The sequence below is a fragment of the Tursiops truncatus genome, chromosome 8 (assembly GCF_011762595.2).
Source record: "Tursiops truncatus isolate mTurTru1 chromosome 8, mTurTru1.mat.Y, whole genome shotgun sequence".
Lineage (NCBI taxonomy): Eukaryota > Metazoa > Chordata > Mammalia > Artiodactyla > Delphinidae > Tursiops > Tursiops truncatus.
The window spans coordinates 95321582-95344887 of NC_047041.1; the positions used below are offsets into that span (position 1 = coordinate 95321582).

General features: G+C 42.9%; 1 protein-coding gene across 1 annotated transcript; it reads left to right on the forward strand.

Annotated features, from left to right (window-relative positions):
• Positions 1–1529: 1529 nt before the first annotated feature.
• DDB2 (damage specific DNA binding protein 2) lies at positions 1530–23255 on the forward strand. Its single transcript, XM_004322699.3, has 10 exons — positions 1530–1911; positions 3060–3193; positions 3598–3789; positions 18442–18587; positions 19856–19955; positions 20048–20225; positions 20554–20696; positions 22198–22362; positions 22509–22554; positions 22856–23255. Exons 1-10 carry the CDS (start codon positions 1785–1787, stop codon positions 22903–22905), a joined length of 1281 nt encoding a protein of 426 aa, XP_004322747.1. The 5' UTR covers positions 1530–1784; the 3' UTR covers positions 22906–23255.
• Positions 23256–23306: the final 51 nt, after the last annotated feature.

The following is a 23306-nucleotide window of genomic DNA, read 5'->3' on the forward strand; positions in this document are numbered from 1 at the left end:
CCCATCTTCCCCGTGAGGCTTTCCTAAATACTACTTTCTCCATTAGAGTATCTTTTCTGAATGCATCTAAAAGTCTTGGTTGGCATACCACAGTTTAGTACTCAACTGTGTTCTAGCCTGAATTGTTTGACTTGTTTCACACGTATTTTTTTTAATAAGTTTATTTATTTGTTTTTATTTTTGGCTGTGTTGGGTCGTCCTTGCTGTGTGTGGGCTTTCTCTAGCTGCGGTGAGCGGGGGCTACTCTTTGTTGCAGTGCGCAGGTTTCTCATTGCGGTGGCTTCTCTTGTTGTGGAGCACGGACTCTAGGCGCACAGGCTTCAGTAGTTGTGGCACGTGGGCTCAGTAGTTGTGGCTTGCGGCCTTTGAGCACAGGCTCATTAGTTGTGGCGCACGGGCTTAGTTGCTCCGCAGCATGTGGGATCCTCCCGGGCCAGGGCTCGAACCCGTGTCCCTTGCATTGGCAGACAGATTCTTAACCACTGCACCACCAGGGAAGCCCTAGCATGTATTTTTCTTCTTAGTAGATTGTAAACCTTATTTAGGGGCGGGGCTGTTTCTCATACTTCAGGATCCTCCAGAAATGAGCGCCCGCTGAGGTGAAACGAATGGCTGGTCTGAGTAAGGGGGAGAGGGCAGCTTGCTTCTGTAACACAGCTCTGAAAACACAGCTACAGGCCTGCAGGGGAGAAACCATTAGCTTGCCCTTTCCCCTGCTGGCTGCCATTTCTAACACCCTGAGCTGATCTTCCCATCAAGAAAGCTTTTTCCAATTTTTCTTTAGGAGCAATCATTTCTTTCCAAGAGTTATTATTTTTTTTGGCACTCTCTCCTGTCCCTACCTGTCTGAAAGCTCCTTGAATGCAGGATCTACCATTAATGCATTTTTGTCTCCTGTCACTCTCCCAAAGCACCTGGCACCTGACTTAGACGGTGGAAGGAAAGGACCAGCAGTTCCCGACCAACCCCATCTCCTGCCTGGCTCGACGCAGAAAGCGGGGTGCATCAGAGCTGTCTCCTGTCGGGCCGGGTGGGACGCCTATGAGGCTCACTGCAATGGTCTTTGGCACAAGACCTCAGCCTGGGCAGTTAGCCGCACGCTCTCCGGCCCATCATCGCTGCCCCGGGTTGCTCCTTAGGAGGACACTAAGCAGGTTTGGGGAAACTTTAATTAAAAGCTGCGAGTTTCAACCACTCTCCACAGAGACGCTGGGATTCGTCAAAGCTGGAGAAGTATAAGCAATTGACATCGACCGCAAAGCCAGCAGGCAGAATCAGCTCGGTTTCCACCGCCGGGATGCGGTTTGCTTTCTACAAAGCCTACTCACGGATCAGCCAATCACACAACCCGAGAGGGCGTGGTCGCCAAGTAGAAGGTGGAGAAGGCGGAGCCGAAGCCTTGATTAGCATCCGGTCTGGGGCGGGGGGCGGGGCCCAGAGGCCTGGCAGCGCCGCGTCTGAAGAGGCTTCAAGTTGCGAGGCCGAACACCAACGGCCATGTTTATTTCTGGCAGGTCAGCTGACTTGGACTAGCTCAGGGCCAACACGTAGGCGGTATCCCTTTTCTCTGGGGAGCGGATGAGGCCCTCCCCTCACACACTTCCCATCTCTCCGCGCGCGCCCCCGCCTTGCCGGTGAGCCTGTTTGGCGGGAAGTTGGCTTAGTTGGCCTACCTGTGGCTCCGCGGGTTCTGTGGTCCCCGCCTTGTTTTTCCCCAGAAGCTTCTCAATCTTTCGTCGGTCATCTCGGCATAAGGCATAGTACCCCTTCGCACGGAGGACGCCATGGGTCCCAGGAAACGCCCAGAAACCCAGAAGACCCCCGAGGTGGTTGTGCGCCCCAAGAGCAAGAGGAACAGAAGCCCCTGGGAGCTGGAGCCCGAGGCCAAGAAGCTCTGTTTGAAGGGCCCCGGTACTGCCTGCGCCTGCTGCTTTAATTAATTCCGCCATTTGGGGTTCTCACACAGGAGGCTGGAGTGGGGGGTGGGTGCGCCTGGGTCCCTGAGGCCGTCCCAAATTATGAACGCCTCAGGCTGTGCATTTTGTCTGCAGGTGCTATGACACCTTAGAGCTTGGGCTTAACCTCCCTCAGGTGACAGGAAGAGGCAGATGAGCTCCATTACAACAGACACAACGGACTTTTCAAATTCCTTGTTTGTACCAGAATTTTTACACACTGAGGACTGCTTAAGATAATCCTACTTTGCCTAGTGGTGTGTGTACTTAATTTCTCTAGTCACGATTGCTAGCTGTATGTCCTTGGTTTAACTGCGGAAACCCTCCCATTTCCCTCCTTCCTTCCTTCGAAAACTCATTCTTAGGGGTTTATTGGGGCTTGAACCTGGGGCTATAAGGAATGTAGGGAACTCCAAAGACAGGGGGTTGTTGATGAAGTGTTTTTTTTGTTCATGAGAAGAAAGAATCGGTTGTCACGAGGCGGGATTCATAGAGATCAGGTCCTCAAATACATGTTGGTAATCCAGAGTTGCTTTATTCCTATTCTAGGTGGATCTGCCTTCCCCAAAGTAGCCTAGCGAATTTAGCGCCACACCGGACCCTATGGATCCTGCTGGTTTTAAGGAGAAGAGATTGGACTTAGGGCCAACCACTGGTCACCTCTACATTATTTTAATATAGGATTTAAAGAAACTGCTTTTCCCGAAAAGTCACTTCTATGCTGTCCTAAAATCTTTTTATTGTGCTTTATATATAACTTTTAAATTGTCACCCAACCCTATCACTAGTTTTCCAGCCCAAACTGGGAAGAGTTCTGCAGTTCTCATGTGTTTCTTTGGCTCAGTTCTCAGGAACCCCGCAAGATCATAGTTTCACTTCAGAAGTACTATTTTGGGGAATGTTTTTTGGAAGGGGCTGAATTCCTACTCACTATATATTTGTTGTGCTGGGTGAGACTGAGCAGAACATGGAAAAACCTTGGGAGATGATAAGAGAGATTGTCTATGCCGAATGAAGGAACAAGGCTTTCTTTTTGGGATGTTTCAGCAGAAAAATCTTTGAGTGAGATTGGAGCGGAAAATATGTGTCTGTTCTGCTTGGCAGGTCCTAGCAGAAGATTTGACTCAGGCTGCCTTTGGGCGGGGTTGGCTAGCCTGCGGGTCCCGCCACCATGCAGCATCGTCAGGGCCCTCCACCAGCATAAGCTGGGCACAGCTGCCTGGCCATCACTACAGCAGGTGAGGCGTCTCCTGGCTGAAGAGCTCAAGGGTTTGCATGGTGCCTTTTTTTTTTTTACTGCTGAATGGTCCAAAATTAGATGCTGGGTTGGTTCAGTGGGTCGTCGGAGTGGTCAGATCACCCCCATCTTGTTGACTCCTGGGCACTCAGCCATGTAGAAGTGCCCACTGGGCACTCAGCCATGTAGAAGTCCTATGCTGTAGGGCGTCCCAGCAGGAATGCACCCTGCCTCCTTGCTTTCCATGATTAGATCATGTATGTTGCAAATATTTTTATGCACAGAGTCAGGCAGTTATTTTTCCTTTAGTGGGAGGACCTGACCCCACTTATCTATGCGGGAGTCAGAGATTGGCAATTTACCCTTACGTTTTAATTCAACTTAATTTTTTTCTCTCTGTATCAGGGTCTCCAGCAGTCCTTTTTGAACTCTCTGGCTTCTTACCGGATATTCCAAAAGGCTGCCCCTTTTGACAGGAGGGCCACATCCCTGGCGTGGCACCCAACTCACCCCAGCACCCTGGCTGTGGGTTCCAAAGGGGGAGATATCTTGCTCTGGAACTTTGGCATAAAGGACAAACCCACCTTCATTAAAGGGGTGAGCAGTTCCCTGTGCCAGACGATAGTGCTGAAGAAGTGTGTGTTGAAGGGATGAAAAGTCATCCGGGAACAAGGAGATAATTGGGATCAAAAATAACTGGGTATTTTCAAACAGGTCAATGGTGATGATACTCAACTCTTTATTGAACGCCTGCCCTTAAAATATTAGGAAGTATGAAATATTGATCACCCTCGTAAATCACCTAGAATCTAAGCCCTTTCTTACCTCCTTGACCTCATCTTGTACTACTGTCTTTCCTCATTCCCTATGCTTTAGCCATACTGGCTATTTCTATTCCTGAAGCTGAGTCTTTGCACTTGCTGTTCCCTTTGACTGGAGTGCTCTTTCCCATGGTTTTCTCATGGCTGGCTCCCTCTTATCATTCAGGTCTCGGCTCAATATATTTTTTCAAAAAGGCTATTACTGACCGCTCTGCCTAATCACTGATGACTCCCTATCTCATTATCCTGCTTCACTTTTCCCCCACAATGTTTATCAATATCTGAAATGTTTTACTTATTTGTATGTCTTTACCCACTGGAAGGTAAGCTCCATGATGGCAGGGACCTTGTTTTTCTGATTTACGAGTGTAACCCCAGTACCTAAAACAATGTTTGGCCTAGATAGCTGCTTTGTATTTGTTGAATGAATGAGGGGCTTAGACTATAACTGGATAGGTGGGATGTCTACCGACAAGATAACTAACAATACAGCAGTACAGATGCTAAATGCTACATACAGAACATGAGAGAAGGAAGAACCTCTTGTGAATTACAGTCAATAGAGGTTTCATAGATGAGTGAGGAGTGAGGAAGAACAATATTTAGATAAATGGAGAGAAAAGGAGGAAAGGCAGAGTGTGTTTGGGGCAAGGTTTGGCATAGAGCTTTTTAGGGGTGCTCTTAATTGTGCTAGTGTTTGTCATCAGTCGCTGAGGGGTGAGGGTATTGGCCCCTCCACCAAAGACAAGACCGTTAGCTTGCCCAGCTGGGGACTGACATTGGAGGGCTATACTGTGAAAGGTGATGCTCTGGGTTTAGAGCAGGAGCCACAAATTCACATGCGTAAAGAAGCCAGACAGATAAAAGAATGATGTAGGATGGTGGTTAGTGGTAAATTGGAGATGGTTGACAGGTGGGAATCTAGGTCCTGAGGTATCAGATCTGATTTTTTCACATGAAGACTGAAATGTTCTGACTTTAAAAAATTGTAATGAAACACATATAAAATTTACCATCTTAACCATTTTTAAGTTTACAGCTCAGTGGCTTTAAGTACATTTACATTCTTGTGTAACCAGTCTCCAGAACTTTTTCATCTTGCAAAACTGAAACTCTGTAGCCATTAAACACTAATTCCCCATTCCTCCTTCCCTCCAGACCCTGGCAACCACATTCTGCTTTCTGTCTCTATGATTTTGACTAAGTATCTCATACAAGTGGAATCAGACAGTATTTGTACGTTTGTGATAGGCTTATTTCACTTAGCACAGTGTCCTCAAGTTTTATCCGTGCTGCAGCACGTGTCAGAATTTTCTTCCCTTTTAAGGCTGAATAATATTCCACTGTATGTATGTACCACATTTTGTTTATCCATTCATCTGTTGATGGACATTTGGGTTGCTTCCACCTTTTGGCTTTTGTGAATAATGCTGCTGTGAACGCGGTTGTACAGATATCTCTTCGAGCCCCAGCTTTCAGTTCTTTTGGTTATGTACCCATAGTGGAATTGCTGGATCACATTGTGACTCTATTTTTCATTTTTTGAGGAACCACCATACTGTTTTCCATAGAGGCTGTACCATTTTACATTCCCGCCAGTAGTACTCAGGGGTTTCAATTTAAAATATCCTGGTTTTTAATGTTGGGAACTAAGTGAAATTGAACATGCTCTGTAGCTAAACAAAACACATTTGTGAACTGGATTCTGCATTAGCTCACTGTTTTTCTACCTCAGGTTTAGAGGCCAAAGGTAAACCCAGGATGAGTTCTTTTAAGTGGAGGGTTTGGAGAGCAGCTCATCAGAAAAGGCCAGGTTAGGCAGGCTTGAAGATTAGGATTCAAGGTATGAGATCAGTGTTCAAGAAAATAAGTGCCTGAAGCCCAAAGAAAGGCAGCCAGGGGACTACTTGGTGGTCTGTCTACCCAGCTGGTGAGACAGGTGACCCCCAGGAGGGGTAGCTTTAAGTTGAAGTCAGAACTCAGAGCTCAGGCAGGAGGAGATTGGTTTTTTTCCTAGGCATCCAGGACATGGGAATAGAGAACTTTAAGAAACAGCCTAAGAGTGTCCTAGGGGAAGAGTTTCCTGACAAAAAGGGGAATGATAACTGCTTTGAACTTGTGTCAGGCTGAAGCTGCTTTTGGTTTATATCACCCTTTATTATGATGTGCATTTAAGTGAAGTTTCCTTACACACTGTTGTGGAGATTGGTCTGGGCATTTGAACTCTGTGACTAGTAGGGAACTAGGTTGTAGCAGGAGAAGGGTAGGTGGTCTGGAGAACTGTCTGTTTTTACTCCCAGGAACTGACGGCAGAAAGTTGATTTGAGACCAGTGACTGAGGGAGCAGCAGTGCTTCATTTTGTCATTTCTTTAGTCATCTGACCTTGGCTCTGATCTTAATCTTTCAGGCCCTTGGCAAGGGGACATGTATTACATTTTCAAAATGAAGATTATTTTATTCTCATTGTAAAAATGACCTGTGCTCATTGTAAGAAATTCAGGCAATACAGAAAAAAGTATAAAGAATAAAGTAACTATTACCTGAAATCCCCATTTGAGGCATCTTTATGTGCGTGTATATACTGTTATACACACCCATTCTTCTACTTATATTTTTATGTAAATATTCTATCCTAGAATCTGTTGTATTTTACTTATTAGATCATATCCTAGTTTAGTCATCTTGTACCAGATGACGACCACTTAAAAATATCTTATTTCCTGGACTTCCCTGGCGGTCCAGTGGTTAAGACTCCATGCTTCCACTGCAGGAGGCGCGGGTTCGATCCCTGGTTGGGGCACTAAGATTCCCACATGCTACTGGGCCAAAAATAAATAAATAAAATTAAAATAAAAATTTAATTAATTAAAAATTAAATTTAATTAAAATAAATAAAATTTAAAAATATATATCTTATTTCCTTTTTTTGGTAATGCCTTTGGTTTTGGTATCAGGGTAATGTAGACCTCATGTAAAGAGTTGGGAAGTATTCCCTCCACTTGAATTTTCTGGAATAATTTGTATAGAATTGGTACTATTCCTTTCTTAAATTTTTTAATAGTGAAGCCATCTGTGCCTGGAGTTTTCTTTGTTGGAGGGTTTCTAACTATGTATTCAATTTCTTAATAGATACAGGGCAATTTAGGTTATCTATTTCTTCTTGAAGGAGCTTGGTAGTTTCTTTCAAGTAATTTGTCCACTTTATCTAAATTTTTGAATTTAGTGGTGTAAAGTTGATCATAGTATTCCCTTATTATCCTTTTAATATCCATAGGATCTGTAGTATTTCTTTTTTTTTTTTTTTTTTGCGGTACGCGGAGCTCTCACTGCTGTGGCCTCTCCCGTTGCGGAGCACAGGCTCCGGACGCGTAGGCTCAGTGGCCATGGCTCACGGGCCCAGCTGCTCCGCGGCACGTGGGATCCTCCCGGACCAGGGCACGAACCTGCGTCCCCTGTATCGGCAGGCGGAACCCCAACCACTGCGCCACCAGGGAAGCCCCCTCATATTTCTTGATATTGGTAATTTGTGTCTTCTTTTTTTTTTTCCCTAATCAGTCTTGTTAGAGGATTATCAATTTTGTTGATATTTTCAAAGAACCAGCTTTTAGTTTCATTGATTTTTTTTCTCTGTTGTTATTCTGTTTTCTTTTTTGTTGACTTTTGTTGTATTATTTTCTTTCCTATGCTTACTTTGGGTATAATTTGCTTTTCTTTGTCTGGTTTCTTAAGATAGAAACTTGAATTGTTTATTTGAGACCTTTCTTTTCTAATATAACCATTTAATGCTATACATTTCCCTCTATTTCTTAACTGCATCTCACAGATTTTGTTGTGTTTTTGTTTCCATTCAGTTCAAATTATTTTCCAAATTCTTTTTTTTTTTTTTTGCGGTACACGGGCCTCTCACTGTTGTGGCCTCTCCCGCTGCGGAGCACAGGCTCCGGACGCACAGGCCCAGCAGCCATGGCTCACGGGCCCAGCCGCTCTGAGGCATGTGGGATCCTCCCAGACCAGGGCACGAACCTGTGTCCCCTGCATCAGCAGGCGGACTCTCAACTACTGCGCCACCAGGGAACCCCCCAAATTCTTTATGATTTCTTCTTTGACCTATGGGTTATTCTGAAGTATTCTGTTTAATTTCCAAATATTTGGGCATTGTTGAGATGCCTCCCTGTTATTGATTTCTAGTTCAATTCTGTTACGAACAAAAGACATTTTACGTGATTTCCAGTCATTTTATATTTTTTATTTGTATTTTGGCTGAGCATACGGACTATCTTAGTGAGTTTTCCATATGCATTTGAAAAAAAATGTGTATTCTGCTGTTTTGGGGTGAATTTTTTTTTTTTTTTTTTCCTGTGGCTGCACTACGCAGCATGTGGGATCATAGTTCCCCGACCACGGATAGAACCCATGCTGCCTGCAGTGGAAGGATGGAGTCTTAATCACTGGACTGCCAGGGAAGTCCCTGTTTTGGGGTGAATTATTCTCTAAATGTCAGTTAGGTTAAGTTGGTTGATAGTGTTGTTTAAATATTTTGTATCTTTTTTTTTCTTAATGTTCTGTATCCTTATTGATTTTATGTCTCATCAATTATTGAGAGAGGAATATTGGAATCTTCAACTATAAAATTGTGGTTCTGTCTATTTTCCTTTAGTGTTTGCTTCAAGCATTTGGAAACTCTGTTATTAGGTGCTTACACGTTTAAAATTTTGTCATTTTGATGAATTGACAACTTTGTCATTGTGTGATGTCTCCCTTTACCCCTGGTAATATTTCTTGTCTTGAAATCTTTGTTTGATATTAATGTAGCCACTGCAGCTTTTTTATCATTAGTATTTGCATTGTATATCTTTTTTTTCATCCTTTTATTCTTAATGTATTTGTGTATTTGTATATAAATGAGCTTCCTGTAGATAGCATGTAAAAAAAAATCCAATCTGGGAATTCCATGGTAGTCCAGTGGTTAGGACTCCTAAAACTAATACAGTGTTATACGTCAATATCTCAGTAATTTTTTTAAAAATTTCATTTAAAATAAAGTTAACCTGTGGGAAGTTCCCTGGTGGTCCAGTGGTTAAGACTTGGTGCTTTTTGTTATAAAGCAGAAGCTAACACACCATTGTAAAGCAATTATACTCCAATAAAGATGTAAAAAAAAAAAAAAAAAGACTTGGTGCTTTCACTGCTGAGGGCCTGGGTTCAGTCCGTGGTTGGGGAACTAAGATCCCACAAGCCACATGGTGGCACAGCCAAAAAAAAAAAAATCCAATCTGACAATCTCTACCTTTTTTTTTTTTTGGGGGGGGGTACGGAGGCGTCTCACTGCTATGGCCTCTCTTGTTGCGGAGCACAGGCTCCGGACGCACAGGCTCAGCGGCCATGGCTCACGGGCCTAGCTGCTCTGCGGCATGTGGGATCTTCCCAGACCAGGGCACGAACCCGTGTCCCTTGCATCGGCAGGCGGACTCTCAACCACTGCGCCACCAGGGAAACCCCAAATCTCTACCTTTTAATTGGAGCATTTGACCATTTACATTTAATATGATTATAAATATGATTGGGTTTAAGTCTGTTATCTTATATTTCTATTTGTCCCATTGCTTTGCTCCATTTTTCTTTTTTTCTTGTCTTCTTTTTGGTTGAGTACTTTTTATGATTCCATTTTATCTCCACTATTGGATTATTAGTTACACTTCTTTTCCTTTCTCTTTTCTCTCTTTTAGTAGTTGTTCTTGGGTTTATAATGTACATCTCTTTTTTTTTGACCACACAGCTTGTGGGATCTTAGTTCCCTGACTAGGGATTGAACCTGGGCCCTTGGCAGTGAAAGTGAGGAGTCCTAACCACTGGACCACCAGGGAATTCCCCACAATGTACATCTTTAATGTAAGAGAGAACCTTCAAATAATGTTATACCACTTCACATGTATTGTAAGACTCTTACAACTATATATTTACTTCTGTTTTCTCCCTTCTGTCATTGTCCTACATTTTACTTCTACATATGTTATAAACCCTACATTTTTATTTTTGCTTTACACAATTATCTTTTTGTTTCTGTTTTTTGTTAAATCTTTATTGAGATATAGCTAATATATGATAAACTGCACATGTTTAAAGTGTACGATTTGATGAGTTTTGACATACGTATACAACCATGAAACCATCACCACAATTAAAATAATGAACATATCCATCACCCCCGAAGTTTCCTCACACACCTTGGAAATCCATCCCTTTCTTCCCTCTGTTCTGACACCTGAAAACCATTGATCCACTTTCTATCCCTATTGATAAATTTGCATTTTCAAGGCTTTTATATAAATGGCACCATACAATATATACTCTTTTTTTTTGGGCTTCTTTCATGCAGTATAAATATTTGAGATTCATCTACATTTTTGCATGTATCAGTATTTTTTTTCTTTCTGAGTAGTTTTCCAGTGTATCGATATACCACAGTTTATTTATCCATTCACCTGTCGAAGGGCATTTGGACTTTTTCCAGTTTTTGACTGTTGCAAATAAAGCTGCTGTGAACATGCATGTACAAGTCTTTGTGGGGATATATGTTTTCATTTTTCTCGAGTAAATACCTAGTTGTGGAATAGCTGGATTGCAGGGCAGGTATCTTTTAAAGATATTTTTTATTTATTTTTATAAATATTTATTTATTTATTTGGCTGTACTGGGTTTTAGTTGTGGCACATGGGATCTTTGTTGCGGTATGCGGAATCTTTAGTTGCGGCAAGCGAACTCTTAGTTGTAGCATGTGATCTAGTTCCTTGACCAGGGATCGAACGCAGGCCACCTGCATTGGGAGCGTGGAGTCTTAGCCACTGGACCACCAGGGAAGTCCCTAAAGATATTTTTTTAATTTTTATTTTTTTTTAATATTTACTTTATTATTATTTTTGGCTGCGTCAGGACTTAATTGGGGCATGCGGGATCTTCGTTGAGGCACACGAGATCTTTCATTGCAGTGCGGGCTCTGTTGTGTCACGTTGGCTTCTCTCTAGTTGTGGCGCTCAGGCTCCAGAGCACATGGGCTCTTTAGTTTTCAGCAGGCAGGCTCTCTCGTTGAGGCGCACGAGCTCTGTAGTTGCAGCGCACGGGCTTAGTTGCCCCATGGCACGTGGGATCTTAGTTCCCCAACCAGGGATCGAACCTGTGTCCCCTGCATTGGAAGGTGGATGCTTTACCACTGGACCCAGGGAAGTCCCAAGATATTTTTTAAATGAGAAAAAAACTTCAATATTTACCCACATATTTGCCATCTCCAGGGCTTTTCACTCCTTTGTATGATCCAGACTTCCTTTTGGTAACATTTTCCATTTTCTTTCTGCTTAAAGAGATTCCTTTAACATTTCCTGTAATGTAGGTTGGTTGGTGATGCTTTTTTCCCTTTTGTTTGTCTGAGAACGTCTTTATTTTGCCCCCCCTCCTTTTTTTTTTTTTTGAAGGTAATTTTGCTGGGTATAGAATTCTAGGTTCATAGGACTTTTTTTTTTCTTTTAGTACTTTAAAGATAATTTCTGATGCAAAGTTTGCTCTCATTCTTATGTTCCTCTTCATGTGATTTTTCTTTTTTTCTTTTGGCTGCTTTAAAAATGGTCCCTTTGTCATCTAAAGTAATATTCACAGGTTCCAGGGATCAGGGCATGGACATCTTGGGGGACCATTATTCAACCTACTCCAGTTAGCATGGGTCTAAGGCAGCCTGTAGTTTAGATGTGAGTTGACCTCACCCTGAGGCAGTACCCTTCTGAGGACTCTACTCAATGTTCTGTATGTTAAGAATTTTTTCATTCTGGTTGGTGAGAATACAGACTGTTCTGAGGATTTCTCCTTCTACTCACTTCTGGTGGTTTTACCTCAGCCTTATGTAGTTTCCTTATACATATTTACCCAACAATATTTACTCCAAGGCCTGAGGGGACCCCTCTGAAAATCTCCAGAATGCTCTCTCTGTATATCTCCCCCTCCAGCATTCTCCCCCACAAATTCTTGCCCCGTTGGCTTTCCCAACTTGTCACCTCAGCTTAATGAGACTATTAGGCTGTTTGGGTCCTCTCTCCCTGTGCTGCAGCCTGGATACTCTTTCCAAGCAGTAAGCTGGGACAATTGCAGGGCTGCCTCATTTCTTTCCCTCTTGTCTTGTGCTGCCTGTTGCCCAATGTCTGAAAACTCATTTCATGTATTTTTTCATTTTTTTTTAGTTGTGTAAGGCAGGAGGATATATCTGGTTTCTGACACTCCATCATAGCTGGAAGTAGAAATTCATACTTAACTAATTTTAATAGTTTCTCTGAGGATTTAAATTTTTTTCCTACACAGTTTTGTCATCTACAAATAAATGAGAGTTTGAATTCTCACTTTACCATTTTTTCACTTCTTTTTTTTGCCTTATTCCATTGGCTAAGACCTCTACTACTTTGTTGAATGTTGGCTATAACAGACATCCTTGTCTTATTCTTTTTTTTTTTTTTTGCGGTATGCGGGCCTCTCACCGTTGTGGCCTCTCCCGCTGTGGAGCAGAGGCTCCAGATGCACACGCTCAGCCGCCATGGCTCACGGGCCCAGCCGCTCCACAGCATGTGGGATCCTCCCGGACCAGGGCACGAACCTGTGTCCTCTCATCGGCAGGCGGACTCTCAACCACTGTGCCACCAGGGAAGCCCCTTGTCTTATTCTTGATTATAGAAGGCTTTTATTTTTTGTCATTAAACAAGGTCTCTGCTACTTTTTATTGTGATAAGATATACACAACATGAAAATTACCATTTTAACCATTTTAAAGCATACAACTCAGTGGTACTAAGTACATTTACATTGTTGTGCAACCATCATCAATATCCATCTCCAGAACTTTTTCATCCCCAAATAAAACTCTGTACCCATTAAACAATGACTCTCTATTACCCCTCCCTTCAGCCCTAGTAATCTGTTTTCTGTCTCTGAATTTGATTATTCTAGGTACTGCATATAAGTGGAATCATACAATAAATATTTGTCCTTTGGGGTCTGACTCCTTTCACTTAGCATAATGTTTTCAGGGTTCAACCATGTTATCCTTTTTGTAGTTGAATAATATTCAATTGTATGAATATACCAAATTTTGTTTTGTCATTCATCTGTTGATGGACATTTGGATTGTTTCTGCCTTTTGCTGTTACGATTCAGCTGCCATGAATGTTCATGTACAAGTTTTTGTTAGAACTGTTTTCAGTTCTTTTGTGTATATACCTAAGAGCTTGTTTGTTTTTAAAACTTGTTTTTAAATACCTTTTATCAGATTAAGTTCCTCTTTTATTCATAGTTTGCCAGAAGCTCTTATCGTGAATGATAATTGAATTTCATCAAATACTTTTTTGTCTCTTGAGGTCAGCAATGATTTTCTTCCTCTATTCTATTAATGTGGTAAACTACACTGTTTTTTGTTTGTTTTGGTTTATTAGTTATAGTCGATTTTTTCATTTAAATGTTATTTTTTTCACTCTTTTACCTTTACAGTTATATTTCTAGCAAGTGATACTGCTTCTTTTAAAAACTGTGGGAAAAGCACATAACACAAAATGTATCATCTGAAGCATTTTTCAGTGCACTAACACTATATTCACATTGTTTTGCAACAGAGTTCTAGAACTTTTTCATCTTGTGAAACTGAAACTGTGCCCACTGAATAACAACTCACCATTTCCCCTTCCCTCCAGCCTTTGGCAACCACAGTTCTACTTTCTGCTTCTATGAGCTTGAACTACTTTAGATACCACTAAGTTTTGGTGGTTTTATGGTTTTACTGTGGCTATGTCAGAGGATATTCTTGAAGGAAGTACACAATAAAGTATTTGAGTGTGATGGGACATCATGTTGGCAATTTATTATCAAATGGTTCCGGAAAAACAGTTCTTTGTGCTATTCTTGCAACTCTTCTATGAGTTTGAGATAGTTTGAAAATAAAGTTTAAAAAAAAAAAGATTGTTTCTTCCTTAAATATTTAGTACATTCACCACTGAAGCCATTAGGATCTGGAATTTACTTTGCAAGAAAGTTTTTAGTTGTGACTCAATTTCTTTAATAGATACCAGCATATTCAGATTTTTCTTTTTCATCTTCTGTCAGTCTGGCAAGTTTGTACTTTTCTAGGAATTTGACTATTAACTCTAAGTTTTCAAATTTATTGGCAAAAGATTGTTTATGATGTCCTCTTATTATCTTTTAAAATGTCTAAGATGTATATTGGTAATCTTTTCCATTCATTAAATTGGTTATTTGTGCCTTCTTGTTTGGTCATTCTCACCAGGGATTTATCAATTTAATTATATTAGTCTTTTCATGGAACCAACTTTTGGCTTTGTTGATTCTTTCCACAGTGTATTTGTTTTATTACATTAATTTCTGTTCTTTTTTTTTACTTTCTTTGGTTTTAGCTTCTTGTTTGTTTTACAGCTCCTTGAGATGGATGTTTGAGTCATTGATATTTAGCTTTTTTAACTATCATTATGAATATGCTCCTATGAATATCTGCATACAAGTTTTTACATCAACATATTCATTTCTGTTGAGTATATATCTCTTGGGTGTATATATCTCCTGGGTCATATGGTAACTCTATGTTTAATTTTTTGAGGAATTGCCTGTTTGCCAAAGCAACTGCTCCATTTCACTTTCCCACCAGCAATGTAGGAGGGCTTCAGTTCTTCCACATCCTCACCAACACTTAACTGACAAAAATTGTACATATTTAAGGTGTACCACATGATGTTTTAATACATGTATGTACTGTGAAATGATTACACCATCAAGCTAATTAACATCCATCACCTTACATAGTTTTTTGTGTGTGCATGCGCGCATGCGTGCTGAGAACACTTATCTACTCAGAAAATTTCAAGTATACAGTACAGTATATTAACTATAGTCACCATGCTGTACATTAGATCTCAAGAATAACTGAAACTTTGTACCCTTTGACAAACATCCCCCCATTACCCTGCCCCCACCCCAGCCCCTGGCAACCACTATTCTACTCTCTGCCTTTGTGAGTTTGACTTTTTTAGATTGCACATGAAATTGAGATCATTCAGTATTTATTTTTCTGTGTCTGACGTCCTCCATGTTCATCCATGTTGTTGCAAATGGCAGGATTTCCTTTTTTTTAAGGCTGAGTAGTATTCCATTATACACACACACATACCACATTTTCTTTATCCATTCATTCATCAGCAGACACTTAAGTTGTTTCCGTATCTTGGCAATTGTGAATAATGCTGCAGTGAACACAGGAAGACAGAACTCTTTGAGAAACTGATTTCATTTCCTTTTGATATACACCCAGAAATGGAATTACTGGATCATATGGTAGTTCTATTTTAAATTTTTTGAGGAACCTCCATACTATTTTCCATAATGCCTCTACCAATTTACATTCCCATCAACAGTATTCAAGAGTTCCCTCTTCTCCACATCTTGGCCAGCACTTGTTATCACTTGTCTTTTTGATAATAGTCATTCTAACAGGTGTGAGGTGATATCTCATTGTAGTTTTGCATTTCCCTGATGATTAGTGATGTTGAGCACCTTTTCATATACCTGTTGGCCATCTGTATATATTCTTTGGAAAAATGTATATTCAAATCCTTTGCCCATTTTTAATCAGATTGTTTTCTTGCTATTGAGCTGTCCGAGTTCCTTATATATTGTTAATATTAACCCCTGATCAGATATATAGTTTGCAGTATTTTCTCCCATTCCATAGGCTGTCTTACAACACTTGTAATTGTCTTTTTGATTATAGCCATCCTAGTGGATGTGAAATAGTATTTCATTGTGGTTTTGATTTGCAATTCCCTAATGACTAATGATGTTGAGCATCTTTTCATGTGCCACTGACTATTTGTGTATCTTCTTTGGAGAAATGTCTGTTGAAATCCTGTGTCCATTTTTTTTTTTTTTTTTTTGGCTGCACTGTGCAGCTTGCCAGATCTTACTTCCCCAACCAGAGATTGAACCCTGGGCCACGGGAGTGAAAGCGCCAAGTCCCAACCACTGGACCGTGAGGGAATTCCCTTTGTCCATTTTTAAATTAGGCCTATTTTTTAAATGTATACTAATTACAATTATTTTAAAGCCTGTGTCTAATAGCACCAATACCTGGATCTCCTGTGAGTGTCTTTCAACTATTGTTTTTTCTCTTAGTTATTGGTTATTTGATATTCTGGGTAATTTTAGATTTGATGCCAAATATTGCATATAAAAACTTGTAGAGATATAATTTGAAGTTTTGAGTGCTGTTATTTTCCTCCAGAAAGAATTTCTTTCCTCTGGCAGGCAGGTCAGGTGGAATCAGATCATCTTAATCTGATCAGCGATTGAAATGATTTGAATCTGGACTTCAGTCTTTGTGAGGGATGGTCTGTTTCCAGTTTGCTCTTATTTTTAGGGTTTCGGGGATCCTAGCTAAAAGCTGGGTTTTTCCCAAGACCTCTCCTCCTTGACAGGTCTGAACTCCAGTTTTTGCCCCTCTTGAGATGGACAGAACCTCTCTTCAGCTTCTCAGCCACCACTTTCTTATCTGCATACGACTCAAGAGGAAAAGCAGCATCGAAATGTCAGGCGTACCTCTCTGCTTCTCTTCTCTCTCTCTTCTCTTCAAGTCCTTGATGCCTTGATAGCTCTTCGTTGACTTCAGACTTTCCTTTGAAAACATGTATTTTTTCTGTCTTTTCTAGTTTTTCTTGACAGAAGGTTGGCCTGACACCAGCTAACCCACCATCACTGGAATTGGAAGTCTCAAACATATCTCTTTTTCATATTTTGTCCAGGTTTGGTTAGTCCTTCTCAGTGCAAGAGCTGGTCATAACCATTTAGCCCACCCTTGCTAGAACGCTCATGCGTTTTACCTTAAACTGTTTACATGTGTTTATTACTAACGCTTTGACATAGGGCCAGTCCTTTTCTTGGAGTAAGTGTTCACTGATTAGGGTTCACCTGGTCTTACATAAACCATATCCATAATGCCTTTTTTATAGGGTCTAGTTTCCATTCCCCAAAAGTGGAGACATAACTTAAAATTAGTTGTGGAGCAATCTGATTGCAGATTCTTTTTAAATTTTTATTACTGTTTCCCACCCTAATTGTTTATAAGTATCTCACCCATGCTTAATTCAACAACTATTATTTTTAGCAAATCATTTTTTTTTTAGCAAATCATTTTTATCTAGTTTTTCCAAAGTGTTCATATGGATTTCACAGAAATAACAATAGTCTTTCTTTTTGCACATATTTCATCAGTTTAATTAAATTACGTTTGATGAAATGTTTTAAGTGTTTAAAGTTTAAATGTTTAATAAATCACATCATGTAAATTAAATTACATGATTACAATACAAACTACAACTGGCATACATAGGTTTAAGAACAAACACAACTAACCCTTCGTAAGCATAGAACTCAGCTAGTGGGAGCAGATTATCATATAGCAGCAGGGTTTGGTGAACCATGGGCATCAGAATGTTTTAGAGAGGGAATGAAAAGTACCAGTTAGTATGCTGATTGAGTTAAGTGGATGTTGTGTAAGAGGCCTTGTAGAACTAAGGCTGGGATAGCAACAGCATACGGGAGAAGTGGAGGAAGAGCCTTGAGGATGTAAAGTTCTTAAAACAGTGCTTGATATATAATAAACACTTAATAAGGTTATGCTACTGATGTCATGATTATTTTCATCATCATTGTCTGAGATGTCTGGAAAAAACAGGAAGGAGCTCAGATCTGACATCAGCCCTCCTAACCCAGCCACTGTTCCAAGCTGAAGCTCTTCTGAAAAGAGCAGTTATATGATAAACAGATTATGGTACATTCACACAATGGAATACTCAGCAATAAAATGGGATGAACTATAGATACAGACAGCAAGTTGGATGAAACTCAGGGGCATTACACTGAGGGAAATGAAAGAAGCCAGTCTCAAAAGGCTGCATACCGTATAATTCATTTATATGACAGTCTGTCAAAGGCAAAACAACTGTATAGTGATGGAGAACAGATCAGTGGTTGCCAGGGGATAGGAGTCGGGGGGAGGATGGGACTACAATGGGAGAGCACAAGGGATTTTGGGGGAAGTGACACAACTGTCCCGCACCCTAATTTTGGTGGTGGTTATTCAAATCTATACGTGTGTTAAAATTCATAGAACTGTATACCAAAAACAACAAATTTACTGTATGTTAATTAAAAAGTATGAAATTAAAACTAAAACCTTAAGAAACAGTACTGTGGAGAGCATCCTACTGTCTAGGCATCTAAGCTGGCCTGGCCCCAAGTGCAGTCTGGCTGGCTCTTGTGTCTGAGCGGAGTATGTGCACCCAGGCCTGGTCCTCTTCCTGGGCCGTTGTCACTCACTGGCTTTTTTCTTCCTTGTGTTAGATTGGAGCTGGAGGGAGCATCACTGGGCTGAAGTTTAACCCTCTCAATACCAACCAGTTTTTCACCTCCTCAATGGAGGGAACAACTAGGCTGCAAGACTTTAAAGGCAACACTCTCCGAGTTTTTGCCAGCTCAGGCACCTGCAAGTGAGTAGTTTAACTCAGAGGGGAAAGGGCTTCTAGGCTCTCGGTGTAGTTCTGGCGAGAGCATCCAGGTCCCATTTCTTTCACCCAAACCTGGCACGGGGAAGAAAGGAAAGGTGTTAGCTCCTTTCCACGTTTCCCTGTCTTTCTCAGTCTTTTTCTTTAGCTGCTCTTACTCTGGGCCAGGTGGGTTACTGCTTCAGGGAGCGGTTCTGGAGCTTCAGCTCTTCTGTCAGTCATTCCTGTATTAGACTAGACCTTGATTCTCACTGGACAAGTCAACATGGCATTTGTCTAGAAAGCCACTTAAAGCCTGGACCAGGAATGAAGAACTTAAGATTCCATTCCTTGCATTCACTGGGATGTAATGACCTGACCAGTTCCTTGATGGAAGCTTAAATGGATATAATCATGTCCCTATAGCACTCTGGACTCCCCAAGAGCAAGTGGCTGGAGAAATTACAAAATGCTTGTCACTTTGATTTCTAGCCAGAGACATGACTCTGCTCCCTAAGTATTTGGGGGTGTGGGGGTCTAACTAGCACTGGGCTGCCCCACAGGGGTAAGAAATACAGGAGCAATAGGACAGGTGATAGAATAGACTTACTCTTCCACAAGAAGCCCTCCCCCTGCAAGATGTTCACAAGGGATGCAAAAGGCAGTGTAGCAAGGATTTGAGGGAAAAAAATGTGAATCTGAGCTCTCCTGGCTGGGTATCAGGATCCCTGAAGCACCCTCCAACCCCATCTCTTCACATCATGTAGTCTGAGGGACAAAAGAGCAAGATACAGCTTCTGAGTTGTGTGTGCCTTTCCCCCTGAATGCTCAGAAGGGGGCAGAAGTTCCTTTCTAGCCAGCTGTGAGGAACAGAGCTGGGCAGTCCCTGTTTGGTGTGTCACATCTCCTTTGGCCCGACCAAGGGTGGAGGGTGAAGGGAGAAAGCAATACCTGAGTCTTCCTCAGGACCCAGGGCTGAAGGGGGCAAGCCCGCCTGGGGACCTGCGTTATGGCTCTGGGTTTGGCTGCTTCAGGGACTCTGAGTAGCTGAGGATCCTGGGCCCGGCAGTAACTGGACAAGTTTCTGAGCCCCACCACCCCCATAACCTCTGTGGGGATGGTAGACAAGTCTGAGTGCTCCTCACTGGGAGTCCACGACAAGTTATTCATTCATTCAACAAATATTTATTGTCTAATATACGTGAGCTGCAACAGTGAATAAATAGAACTTGCCTCTGTCCCCAAGAATCTTACAGCACAGTCTCTCCCTCCAGCTTCTGGTTTTGCAGCCTGGATGTGTCTGTCAGAAGCCGAGTGGTGGTCACAGGAGATAACGTGGGGAACGTGATCCTGCTGAACATGGACGGCAGGGAGGTGCGTTCTCTGGAGCCTAGGTCCTCCCCTTCCCTCCCTGACCCCCAGCCTCGGTTCTGCACCCCCCACCTGAACCGAGCTCTTCTCTGCAGCTTTGGAATCTGAGAATGCACAAAAAGAAAGTGACCCACGTGGCCCTGAACCCGTGCTGTGATTGGTTCCTGGCCACAGCCTCCGTAGATCAAACAGTGAAAATCTGGGACCTGCGCCAGGTTAGAGGGAAATCCAGCTTCCTCTACTCGCTGCTGCACAGGCATCCCGTCAACGCAGGTGTGATATACCAGACCTCGTCCTTCCTGCAGACCCTGCTGACCCGACTGCTTCAGGGGTTTTCCCTCAAAGTGTAGAAGCCACTAGGCCAAACCTTTATACCCCTGATAGCATCGGCCAAGCTGAAGTCCTGAAGCCTTTCTGACTCTAGCTGCTCGTATCAGCTGCTGAGCCTCTAGGATGTTTTTGTTCGCAGCCCAGATTCACCTCCCTTCCACCTGTCTCTAGAAAGGAGAGGGAGGGAGGGTGCCCCTGCAAGAGGCCTGTGAGGGCCAGGACAACAGGGGGCCCGTGGTTCCCTGAGCTCAGGGGCTTTTCACTTTGCCAGCTCATTTCAGTCCCGACGGTGCCCAGCTCCTGACCACTGACCAGAAGAGTGAGATCCGTGTTTACTCTGCCTCCCAGTGGGACTGCCCCCCAAGCTTGATCCCACACCCTCATCGCCACTTCCAGCACCTGACACCCATCAAGGTAAGTAATGGAGGGAAGGGAGCTGTGATCGTGGGATGGATCAGGTCTACCAGGGTGGGGAGAAGGGGGCAGATACAGAAGCCTTCAATGCTAGACCTCTTCCTGTGCTGACACAAAGCAATCTCTTATTCTCTGGCTCTCTCTGCACCTTTTGTCCAGCTCTGTGATCCCATTTTGCTGAGTTTTCTTCATGTCTCTTTGATAAGCTTATTTCCCTGAGTTTTTTCCACGCAGCCCAGATCTCACTGTGGGCACTTTCTGAGATCCTAACCCTCGGTTCTGCCCTTAGTTTCAGTTACCTGTGTGTGCAGCTGATCTGCAAGCTAATCTTAGCCCTCATTAGCGGCTTCTCTGGCCTCAGTCCCTAAGGCTTACAGTCTTCAAGTCCTGTGATTCTTTCCTGCTCATGCCCCAAGCAGTCTGAACTCTGCCAGTCCTTCTGCTTTACTAGTATATATTCTTTCCTAGAACCACAGCCCCTCTTCAGACCTCCAGATCTCATGCCTGTACTTCTCTAGTCAGTATAGCATAGTTCAGGCAGGCGGACACCCCCGGGGTTAGAATCCTTGAGCAAATTACTCAAATTTTGGATCCCAGTTTCCTGGTCTATAAAAAGCGAATAATGGTATCTGCCTGACAAGGTTGTTGTGAGGATAAATCCTTATACTTAAAGCACGTGGCAACATGCTTAGCGCCTAGTAAGTACTCAGTAAACAGTGATGACTTGGTAGTAGAGTGGCCCCCACGTACCTCAGATCAAATCCAAGCTCTCAGTAACATCAGGGTCCTTTAGCAGTTGGTGTTCCCCATGGATCCTTCCTTCCTTATCTCCCACTTGGTATCCAGCCAGCCCAACCAACAGCATCCCAGGTGTGACTTGTTTGTGACTTATTTCCAAGCCACTGCCGGTAGCACTTCTTCCTTCCTGCTAACCATGTCTTTTCTCCTTCAGAACTTCCTTGAAAAGCTTTCTTGGGAAAATCCCATCAAGTTCTGTCATTCCAACAGCTGCCAGATCTGTTTTGAGCAGGGTGATCTGAGGAACACAGGTGTCCTCCCCTTCTTCAGTCACTAGCCATTTTCTACTCAACTCATTGACATTGATGGAGGGAGAGTAGTGGGATTACTTCAGAACTTATTAGGTCCTATTTGTTTTTGCTTACCGGAGGCTTTTCGCTTTGTAGGCTTACCTCTTTGGTTCATGTCTGGGTCGGGCTGATGTTAAAACATTTATCAGTTGGTATGATCTCAGGAAATGCAAAGGAGAGAGAAGGCCTGAAGGTGTCCTAAGGGTCAGGGAGGCCAGCTGGGGATTTTAAATTTGCAACGGTAGATGCGCACGCACTTGAAAACCATTCCTGTTGTTTCATGTAGGTCTTATCTCCATTATTAAATTGTTGGCAGTTGTATGAACAAGTGTTGTTAGTGGCAAAGATACTTTTGATGTCCCTCTTGACAGTGTTCTGCGTTTACTCTTGTGACCTGCCTCTCCATCTCCTAGGCAACCTGGCATCCTCGGTACAACCTTATTGTCGTGGGCCGATACCCAGATCCTAATTTCAAAAGTTGTACCTCCCATGAATTAAGGACGATCGATGTGTTTGACGGAAGCTCAGGAAAGATGATGTATCAGCTGTATGACCCAGAATCTTCTGGTATCATGTCGGTGAGGCTTGGGCCCTCAAATAATAATGGGAGGAAGCAGGGATTCACCTTACCTTATTGGATCAAAAATGACCAGAAATTAATCCTTATGTGCCCTTCTCCCAGTACCCTCATTCCCTCCTCATGCTTATCCCCTTGTCTCTGCAGCTCAATGAGTTCAATCCCATGGGGGACACACTGGCCTCTGTGATGGGTGAGTGAATCTCAGGCTGGTAAAGCCCACCCTACTCCCCAAGGTTCAGGGCAGGTTAACCTCAGCTTAGTGCTGCTCCATTCACCCCAGGGTCATAGTCAGTAAAGATGATGACCAGGGGACAGCGGGCTCTTTGGCCTAGGCCCTCCATCCCTCTTGCTTTGTCTTGGTCACAGCAATGCCTGGCTGCTGCCCAGTTTCCTGGTATCTCCTTACCAAGTCCTAGGTTCCCCACGCCAGCCCCAAGTTTTCAGAGGCTGATAATGGATGGTGCGAGTCAGACTGGTCTCACTCCTCCTAGGTTATCACATTCTCATTTGGAGCCAGGAGGAAGCTGGGAAGCGTAAATGAGAGACATTAATGAAGGTGGGGGCCAAGCAAGGGCTTGGAGCCCCATGGGAACAAGTTCTGCGAGAAGAGGCGGCTTTGTGTTAAAGGGCCAGAGGTATCCGAGTCCTTAGGGTTGGAGCAGGGGCACTGGGACTGCGACACTGGGACTGGGACACTGGCATGTACTGTTCTGGACGTAGCTCCAGAAACTCCAGAGTTGGCGACCCAGCTGCCCCAAGGGTCCTTGCTATATCTAGCCTGGAGCCAAGCTTCTCTTTTCTCCTCTCTGACATGCAGTGGCAGAGGATCAGGTAGTGGTTTTCGATTTGTGTTCACTATTCACATGGCCAATAAAACCATACCCGACTGAGCTTCTGAGTGGGTCTTCCAGCACTGACCTGGTCAAAGGGCTTCTCAGGTCC

Coding starts and splice junctions, on each gene's coding strand:
- DDB2 (XM_004322699.3), top strand. CDS start 1,785: ATGGGTCCCAGGAAACGCCCAGAAACCCAGAAGACCCCCGAGGTGGTT. Junction 3,790..18,441: donor AACCCACCTTCATTAAAGGG/GTGAGCAGTTCC, acceptor TCCTTGTGTTAG/ATTGGAGCTGGAGGGAGCAT. Junction 18,588..19,855: donor GCCAGCTCAGGCACCTGCAA/GTGAGTAGTTTA, acceptor CTCTCCCTCCAG/CTTCTGGTTTTGCAGCCTGG.